Here is a 10283-nt window from a genome sequence, read left to right on the forward strand (position 1 = left end):
CTTGAACCCAGGAGGTGGAGGTTGCAGTGAGCCAAGATCACGCCACTGCACTCCAGCCTGGCGACAGACTGAAACTCCGTCTCAAAAAAATTAAAAGAAAAAAGAATGTGAAGTCCCTGTATGGTATATGTATATACTTATTCTTGGAAGCATACTACTCTCTATTAAATTAGAAAACAACGTCTCCCCTTTCTGTCTCTTAGTTCTTCGCTACTTTTTTTCAGCCACATTTTTTTTGTCTTAAATATCACCTGGGAGTGTGTTGGAAATGGACAATCGCAGGCCTCATCCCAGACCTGCTGAATCAGAATCAGCACTTTAACACAGTCCCTAAGTGATGTAACACCTGGAGAGTAAGTTAACACTGCCTTAGACTATATTTTCCCAAATTGACCTGGATTTCCAGCTTAATCTTATAGATTCCTAAACATCTCTGTCTTCTCTCTTTGAACTGTACCTCTTAGCTGATGATACTTTTGTCAGGCATAGTTCCTTATTTCCATGAAGTTTCCTCCATTTCTCACCATGGGTTCTGGTCCCTACCCAAATATGAGTAACAGCTGAGTCTGTGCTTTTAGAGGAAGCTTGTCAAATAGACCTACTTTGTTTACCAAAGTAAATTATATTCCCAAGAAGCCAGACATAAATTTGTAGAGCAGTCTGATAGCATTTATTACAACTTTTAATGCACAGACACTTCAATGCAATACTCTTAGGTGTATATCAAAGAGAAATAATCATACATTGGCTGGGCGCAGTGGCTCATGCCTGTAATCCCAGCACTTTGGGAGGCTGAGGTGGGCAGATCACAGGAGGCTAGGAGTTCAAGACCAGCCTGACCAACATGGCAAAACCCTGTCTCTACTAAAAACACAAAAAATTAGACAAGTATGCCTGTAATCGCAGCTACTTGGGGGTTGGAGGCACAAGAATGACTTGTACCCAGGAAGCAGAGGTTGCAGTGCGCCAAGAACACACCACTGCACTGTCCAGCCTGGGCAACAGAGTGAGACCCTGTCTCAAAGAAAAAGAAATACTCATACATGCACAAAGAAGAATAAACCAGATTGTTAGTCACAGCATTGTATATAATAGTAAAAACTGGGCCAGGCGCAGTGGCTCACTTTGGGAGATTGTAATCCTAGCACTTTGGGAGGCTGAGGCAGGTGGATCACCTGAGGTCGGGAGTTTGAGACCCACCTGGCCAGTCTCTACTAAAAATACAAAAAAATTAGCCAGGCATGGTGACAGGCACCTGTAATCCCAGCTACTTGAGAGGCTGAGGCAGGAGAGTCGCTTAAACTCAGGAGGCGGAGGTTGCAGTGAGCCGAGATTGCACCATTGCACCCCAGCCTGGGGAACAAGAATGAAACTCTGTCTCAAAAAAAAGTAAAATCTGGAAACAACCTAAATGTCCATTCATAAGAAAATCAGTTAAAAATTTGGTACATCCATATGCAGCAATGAAATATTTCTTGTGTGTACTGACTTGGAAGGAACTCCAAGATACATTAAGTGAAAAGAGAAAAAAGCAAATTACAAGATAGAAGATACAGGAAATGGCCGGGCGTGGTGGCTCATACCTGTAATCCCAGTACTTGGGGAGGCTGAGGTGGGCGGATCACCTGAGGTCAGGAGTTCAAGACCAACCTGACCAACATGATGAAACCCCATCTCTACTAAAAATACAAAAATTAGCTGGGCATGGTGGCAGATGCCTATAATCCCAGCTGCTCAAGAGGCTGAGGCAGGAGAACCGCATGAACCCAGGCAGTGGAGGTTGCAGTGGGCCAAGATCATGCCACTGCACTCCAGCCTGGGTGACTCTGTCTCAAAAAAAGAAAAAGTACAGGAAATTCTGTCACATGCTATAACATGGATAAACCTTGAGGACCTTAGGCTAAGTGAAATAGGCTAGTCACAAAAAGAAAAAGACTATGATTTCACATATATGATGTATCTAGTCAAACTCACCAAAACAAAAAAGTAGAATGGTGGTTGCCGGGAGCTGGGGAATGGAGAGCTGATATTTAATGGGTATAGAGTTTCAGTTTAGTAAAACAAAAAACTTTTGGAGACTAGTTGCACAACAATGGGAATATGTTAATACTTAACACTATTGAACCTGTATACTTAAAAATCGTTAACATGGTAAATTTTATATGTGTTTTTAATCACAATTAAAGATTTTTGTCCCAGCTACTCCAGGGGCTGAGGCACAAGAATTGCTCGAACCCGGGAGGTGAAGGTTACAGTGAGCCACTCCAGCCTGGGCAACAGAACAAGACTCTGTCTCAAAACAAAAAAAAAAACAAAAACAGATTTTTAAATAAAAAAAAAATTTTTTTTAATTTAGAAAGCCAGATTAAAGTTGACCTAAATTGCTGGAAACCAGGAAGTAAAGCATTACAATGAGAAGCTCTCATTATCAACTCTGACATATGCTACTATATGGACAGTATAATATACATGAATCATAAGGTACCATCCAGTCTATCAGCTGCTGACATGGCCTAACATTTGCTAGTGATGGGAATGGATTAAATGAGGGGAAACTAACAAGAATTTCATCTGTAAATTCTCCCTGGTTGTCCTGAAGCTTCAGAAATATGAAAACATTGCTGGTCAAGAAGAGCCTGGTTGGCATAATAAGCCTGCCTGTCCTTTAAGACTGTTCCTTCCTATTCGTTCTGTCCTTCAAGTCACCTTTCTGGCTCATTTGCATCACGATCATGGTTAGCAATTTATTGCATGTTTACCACTCTTCCAGTGAAACTGTCTGTTTCAATTCCCCACTGGCTTCTGATTTTCATAGCAGTCTCCTGGTTTATAAGCTTCTTATCAAATGTGAATTGTTTATCTTATTTCACTTTTATCATTGCCTTCAGGGGTGGCAAGAGCAATTTATTAGGTTGCCTCTTGTCTTCATAATATACCAGAATGTGCTTAACCATTTAATTTCCCTTCCTTAACCAGGCTTGTTAAAATTTGGGGCTCAGCCTGGGCATCTTGTATAACCTAAGGGTTGTTTTAAATAGCATTTTATGGTTTAGGGGCTTTCTTTCACACAGCAGTTCCATATGTCTGCAGTTGTCTTAACCTCAGGAGGTTCTGTTTTTGCACATTGTTCTATTTTTTTAGCTGGCTAATGTAGTAGTCACTAGATTAAAGAATTCTCTATTTTGTTCTCACCTGTGTTCCAAAATATGAAAAGTAAAAACTACCTGTCTGATAACAGTATTGGTTTCATTTGAGAGGTAATTAGAGTAACTGAGATTGGGAATTACTTATAGGAGTAAGTTAAAGCAAACAGATGAAAAAGAAATCTTCTATCCACTAATATTTTTCAAGCTTCCACAAAACATAACTGATACAGGGCAGTGCTTACCAACTTTTTTTGTGTCAGGGGATACTAGTGATAGATGAAAATGCTAGTGAAGGGGATTAACTACCCCCAACTTGCCTGTGGAAATGGGGGGTGAGGGATGGCTTGAACTAGCAGTGGGCCCCCAAATCAGTGTATTAGCACACCAGCAATCCATTTCAACTTCAGCATACTAGTTGGGAGGCTCTAGATAGAATAGCTAGAGAATAGGAATAACCCTGAATTAGCACTTTTAGAAAAGAAAAAGAGGATGACATTTTATTTAACTTTTTGTTCTGTAATAAGAGTAACCAGCAATGAAAGCACTATGTTCAATTCAATATGAAACTGAGACTTCATCCTGAGATTTCTGATTCTGCTGAACTTACTAAGATTCAGAAATATTTTAAATGTGTAGTCACCCTTTTTTTTTAATCCAAGTTTTCTTTAGACTATATTCTATTATTAGAGTCTCTTGAAAAAATCCAGTGTGCCTGGAATGCTGTAGTTTTACAAGAGCCTGTTATCGTTTTACCTACTGAAATACTTCTCTCTTTCAGCTGACTCCCTGGACCCTGAGAAACTATTGCAATGCCCCTATGACAAAAACCATCAAATCAGGGCTTGCAGGTTTCCTTATCATCTTATCAAGTGCAGAAAGGTAGGGTCATAATTTGCCCTCTGACGCCCTCCTAAGTTCTTTTAAAAGGCCGTATTTTATAAACATCAAATAATTTTATCATAAATGTTTTAATTGATTGCCAGAATTGTTTTGGGAATCTACCTCTCTTAAATACCAACATTTATAGAAAGGCATTTGTTCATTCCTTAAGATAAATTTTTTCTTGTTTTGGTTTTCTTCCCATTAACTAGTGACAAAGAACCCTTTATAAATAGCATCTCTAGAGTCTTCTCACCCTTTGTAAAACACACTAATTTTTGCTAACAACGAGAAATCCCGCCTATCTTGTAAATTTGATGTATTCATCGGCCTAACAATGATTGAGTGCGATAATTCACTTTTTCTGATTATTTTGTTTAGAAATTTTAGAGCTTGAACAGCTAGAAGTTAGCCCAAGAAAAATTATTCCTAAAAATAACTGTATCTCCAAGTTTCAACAATAAACATCTTAAAAAAAAATAATAAGGATTTTCTTTCTGGTCACTCTTGTATAGACTTAGCTGATATAAACTACTTTCATGCTACATTAATTGAGACATTTTGACAATGTTGTTAGAATGCTGATACAGAAGCCAAAATTCTGCTAGAATTTATGCTTGGAAAGCAATTGAGGTATTTAATCCAAACTGCATACAATTCAGCTTTAACATCCTTTGAAAAGTACTTGTAATCCTGGAAACATAATTTATCTTTGTTATTTCTCCAGCTCCTTTTAATCTTGAGAGCAAGTATCCCTTAACATTAAACCTGGAGAGTATGGATCAGCAGATACCACTACCACATTGTCCCCTCTAGGCTCTCAGACATTTCCCAAATGGAGCCAAGTGCTAAAAAGAAGACACTATCATAACTCCCCTCTTCTAATGTTCTTAATCTTTGGCCACAAAACCTTTGTATTGAATGCCTGATACCACTTATGAAAATGATGGAGATGCCTGCAAGTTTCTCACACCTATATATTTTTCCAGCCTTCTCCCTGCTTCATAATTATTTTTTACTTTTTCAAGTTTCATTTATGATGTATCTTTTCTTTTCCTAATAAATTTCTTAATTGCTGGTATATTTGCCATAGGATATAGGTGATACTAAACCCTTTGTTTTGTTTTAAAATAAGGAACTTGGTCAGCAAAGTAGACTCTATCATTTGGATTTTTCCTTAGTGAAATAGCTGAAATAAAGGTCAAATTGTTCAGAGATTCATTTCAGGCATCATTACTTTAAGCAAGCGTCACTGTGTTAATCTGAAAAATCATTGGTTTGCCTCTTCTGCGGCTCCCTTCCAACAGCTATTTTCCAGCACTATTGTATTGCAATGGCAGGGACACTACTGCAATGCAGACTCAGAGTGTATTTTAGTGTTACTATTCATCCTGAATATCAGCTTTCAAAGACATCCAGAGAGCTCTCTCATTACGGGCTGTGCTGCCTGAATCATGTGACTCTGAGAAATAAACAGCAGGGAAAGATATTGTTCAAATACCCAATCCTAAATTCATTGTTTAGCTCTACATAAAGCACTTAAACCCCAATATCTGTGTTGTCAGTCTCTACAATCATAACAAAAAGACTTATGTTTCGATGATTTTTAAGTAATTGTCTATAAGAACAATAAATAATTCCCTCTTAGTTTTTTACTATGAGTTTGTTATAGTTAAGCCAGAAGTTTATTGAGGAAATTTAGGAGAGGCATTTGTAGAATAAGGCTTAGCTACTCCCCGTCGACTTTAAGAGATTCAAAGAACTAACAGATCCCTTAATTTTGGTTCCACAGAATCATCCTGATGTTGCAAGCAAATTGGCTACTTGTCCCTTCAATGCTCGCCACCAGGTTCCTCGAGCTGAAATTAGTCATCATATCTCAAGCTGTGATGACAGAAGTTGTATTGAGCAAGATGTTGGTAAGACTCACTATCTCAAATGTTTCAGTACTGGAGGGTAGCTCCTTCAGATTTGTATTATGCTACGTTGTCGGCTTGATTTTTGGCTTTCATTGTTTCAGAAGAACAATACTTTTCCACCTTTGAGATTTGTATCATGGCAGCAATAGGTTTTCAGATTGTACATGTCATACTGTTTTCTCTCCTAAACAGCCTAGTTCATTTTACTAATAATTCATCTAAAAATAAATCATTTATTGCCATAAATATGGTAAGCATTTTTTGTTTCTGCTTTTCTTTCTTCTGTCAGCAAAGAGATAAGATCCCTCTGTTTAGCTTTATACTATCCATTTTTCAGAAATAAAGACCCAACAGGCTACCCTGCAACCTTTTAAGCTGCTAGCCCCTTTGAACACAATAACTTGGCAGTATCCCCCTCTTATGTTCAATCTTTATTGTCTTACAGTCAACCAAACCAGGAGCCTTAGACAAGAGACTCTGGCTGAGAGCACTTGGCAGTGCCCTCCTTGTGATGAAGACTGGGATAAAGGTGAGCTGCCTCTACATCTTTTTCTTCACAATGTCTAAATCTCAAGTCATTTGCTTAAGACAGAAGGAAGATTTTCCTTTTTTATGAACATACCATGTTGTTCAGAATGCCTTATTATTTTATTGGGCCCCAAAACGAGCACATTTGTATCGCTGTGCAGACACGTGGAACAGCCGATCCCTCTTGATTGGAAAAAGCACTTCTTTACATCTGTTTTTTTCCATAAATTGTGTTGTACCATCTGTGTTTGATTGTTACTAGGCACGTTTATTATTATTTGTGTTGCTTGTGTTTATATCCTTCAATTAAATTCTTGCTACTGTGTCACTTAGGCAGGGTACTTGATCAATTTTTACTTGCTTCTGCAAAACGTAGGTGTATTATTTCCCATCTTATAAATTCAACCAACATGAACTGCTGGTGTCTTATCTAGTAGTACCACAAACTATGTTTTGCTTCCTTTGACAGATGTGTGGGAACAGACCAGCACCCCATTTATCTGGGGCACAACTCACTACTCTGACAATAACAGGTAAATGAAAGGGTCTCAACCCAGCATGGCCTCCCAAAATCAGGGTGTTCTGTTACCGAGAGAAGCCACCGGAACATGAATTGATCACTTTCTTTAACGATGTTCCTTGATGGTAGTTTAGTCTAGATATTGTTTTGTCATTTTTCATATTTATTCCTTGATTCATGAAAAGGTCATGTGCTTTGTGCCAATCATTAGGGATACAAAAATACATTATCGTTTAGCAAGGGAAACAGTGGCCCCAGACTTTCATGTGTCTTAGTTATGTTTTTTGCTAGGTTTACATTATTTTAATGCTTTGAAAAAATTCTCCCACTATACCACTTGGATCATTTTTACTTTAGGTAACTAGTGTATAAGAAAAAAGTAGTCTTAAAAATTCTTTATTTGAGATTGGAAAATCCAGAGTACCTATTAGGAAAGAATATGCATCTCTTCTTCCCACTGATTTTATATCTAATTTATTTTTTTAGAGACAGGGACTCTGTTGACCAGGCTGGAGTGTAATGGCATGATCATGGCTCATTGCAGGCTCTACCTCCTGGGCTCAAGCAATCCCCCTGGGCCTCTCAAATAGCAAGGACTACAGGGATCCACGACCACACCTAGCTAATTCTTTATTTTTAGCAGAGACAAGGTCTCACTATGTTGCCCAGGCTGGTCTCAAACTCCTGGCCTCAAGTGATCCACCTCACTCTGCCTCCCAAAGTGTTGGGATTACAAGCCTGAGCCATCATGCCCAGCTCTAACTGACAACTAGAAGATTTCTGGCCAGGCACAGAGTAGCTCATGACTGGAGGCCAAGGTGGGAGGATCACTGAGGCCAGGAGTTCAAGATCAACATGAGCAACACAGTGAGATCCTGTCTCTACAAAAAATTTTTAAAAAACAAAATAAGCTGGGCATGGTGGTGGATGTCTATAGTCTCACCTACTTGGGAGGCTGAGACCAGAGGATCACTTAAGCCCAGGAGATTGAGGCTGCAGTGAGCCATGATCATGCCACTGCACTCCAGCCTGGGTGACAGAAAGAGTCCTTGTCCTAAATAAAATAAAAATTAATGAAACTATTTCTCATTAACACCAGTACTCAAACCTTGGAATATCAAGTTTCAAACCCAAATGAGAATACTTCTGGTTTAGGAAATGAAGGAATAAGATGCTATACTTCACTTTTTTCCCCAAACAGAATGCTTATCAAATTTTTACTTTTTAACTACTGAGGTCAGTAAATAATTTTAAGTGTATACTATTATGTGCATTAAGATAGAAAAACTTAAAATGAATTCCATTGGCTACAACTTTTAATTTTACCTCAGTCGAAGATTTGCTGCTTTTGGTTTGGTTGCCTTAGCACTTTGTTTTATCTCTTATGTTTATTGAGTGAGTTGATGAGCCTGTCATACAGCTGAACAGTAGATGGGCATTGCTGTTTATCTCAATTTCTAGAAAATGAAAATGGTTAGACCCATCTTAATGCCTGTACAGAACAGGGAGCTTTCCAGAGAAGTAAGTGGTAATCATTCTAATTGCCGGAATGTTTTGATGGAAATGTGTTTACATTTCAGATGAATGTAGGTTGTTGTTTTTCCCCAAATTACAAAAAACACATTTTGATTATCTTACGTGTGCCTGCTTGAATGATACTGATCTGCCGACATAGCCAAATTCATCTTTTTGCAGCCCTGCAAGCAATATAGTTACGGAACATAAGAATAACCTGGCTTCAGGCATGCGCGTTCCCAAATCTCTGCCGTATGTTTTGCCATGGAAAAACAGTAAGTGAAACAGAGGCAAAATAATTTTACTCTTTTCATTGTGCTAAATACAGTTGATCTTGATTATTCAGACGTGTTCAGTCTGAACACCTTGGAAAGTGTTCCATGACCCTTAAAGTGAGTGCCTCCTTAAATTTTATGCCCTAAGCACCTTACTCAGTTCACCCTACTGACCCTGGTTAGGAGCAAGAAATTATGAACAGGAAAGTGTAAGATCACAGAAGCCAAAAGAATATTTTCAAAATGGGGTGACCACTGACATCAAATACCATGAGAAAATTTGGGAACCAATAAAAAGGTTGATGATTGGGGCTAGGAGGAAGTCATCCCTAATTTTTTTCAAGGCATAATATTAGTAGAGAATTGGGATCAGAAATTGGATTGTGAGGGCCTAAATGGAAATGAGTAGAGAGAAAATGAAAGTCATAAGTCACAAGAACCAGCATAAAGAATGGTATTCAGATGTCCTCCCCAGACTTCAGAGGTCATGCTGGGTAAACAAGTACGAAATTTGTATCATATTACCCTCATAATGAAATTTCCACATAGGGAACACCCAAGATACTGTCATTTTTACTTAATACAAACTTTCTTTTCCAATGTTGCCCCTAGATTCAGATTCTCTTGATTTCAGTCTGTGCTACTGTTTGAGCTAATTTTTAGGTGGCTAGAGGATTCACTTTAAAACATTTTTACCTGGATACTTGCATTTCCCAAAACATGAAGTCACCAAATTATATGTCAAAAGGCTTGATAGGTAAAGGTCTATTTTCTCTTCCCATGCCCTTGGATGAAATCTGATTACTAATATTAAATTCTTCTACTTTTATATTATAATTCAGTATACCCAGGAATAAGTCATTTGTATTTAGTAAGAATAGGGGATGGAGTGAATTTCAACTGGCATGGTGTATTTATTTTGAAATATTTCTACTTGTAGATGGAAATGCACAGTAACTGAATACCTATCTCATCAAGTAAGTGTTTCAGTTTTATTTCACTATCTCTTCAGATGGTAGCAAGATTTAACTGGACATAAGCAATTTGGGTCCAATTTTCTTTCAGATTATGGTATCAAATTAAAGCTTTGTGTGTGCATGTGTTTTTTAAGTATATAGCCTCTGTTATGGCTTTACACTCTAATGAATAGGCATTTACTGGTTAAATTAGAATTCTGTTAACATGCCAAGTTGTTTTCTCTAACATTAGTACACATTGCCTTTTTTTTTTAGTCAAAGTTGCATTCTAGATCTATCATGCCTCTTTTAATGGACTGAGATTAATCAGACAGCTGTGCTTCACTGCTCTGCAATTCATTCCCTGTGCAGTACAGTTTAATACTCATCAAAAAATTCATACTCTTTTTAATGAGCACTTAAAAGTTTTGGGTTTCTGGCCAGGCACGGTGGCTCATGCCTGTAATCCCAGCACTTTGGGAGACTGAGGCGGGCAGACCAGTTGAGGTCAGGAGTTGGAGACCAGCCTGGCCAACATGGTGAAA

The 10283-nt window shown here is 38.2% G+C and overlaps 1 protein-coding gene across 3 annotated transcripts in view; it reads left to right on the forward strand.

The window, feature by feature from the left end:
* GTSF1 (gametocyte specific factor 1) overlaps window positions 1–10283 on the forward strand; it is an 18557-nt gene that overhangs the window by 4499 nt on the left and 3775 nt on the right. For all 3 annotated transcript variants that reach the window (XM_011930439.1, XM_011930441.1, XM_011930440.1), the window contains exons 3-8: window positions 3925–4025; window positions 5818–5944; window positions 6390–6473; window positions 6942–7005; window positions 8688–8782; window positions 9723–9759. In XM_011930439.1, coding sequence (XP_011785829.1) covers window positions 3925–4025; window positions 5818–5944; window positions 6390–6473; window positions 6942–7005; window positions 8688–8782; window positions 9723–9739 — 488 coding nt within the window. In that variant the 3' untranslated portion in view covers window positions 9740–9759. The remainder of the gene's footprint in view (window positions 1–3924; window positions 4026–5817; window positions 5945–6389; window positions 6474–6941; window positions 7006–8687; window positions 8783–9722; window positions 9760–10283) is intronic.

The sequence above is a fragment of the Colobus angolensis genome, unplaced genomic scaffold, assembly GCF_000951035.1.
Source record: "Colobus angolensis palliatus isolate OR3802 unplaced genomic scaffold, Cang.pa_1.0 Scaffold87, whole genome shotgun sequence".
Classification (NCBI taxonomy): Eukaryota; Metazoa; Chordata; class Mammalia; order Primates; family Cercopithecidae; genus Colobus; species Colobus angolensis.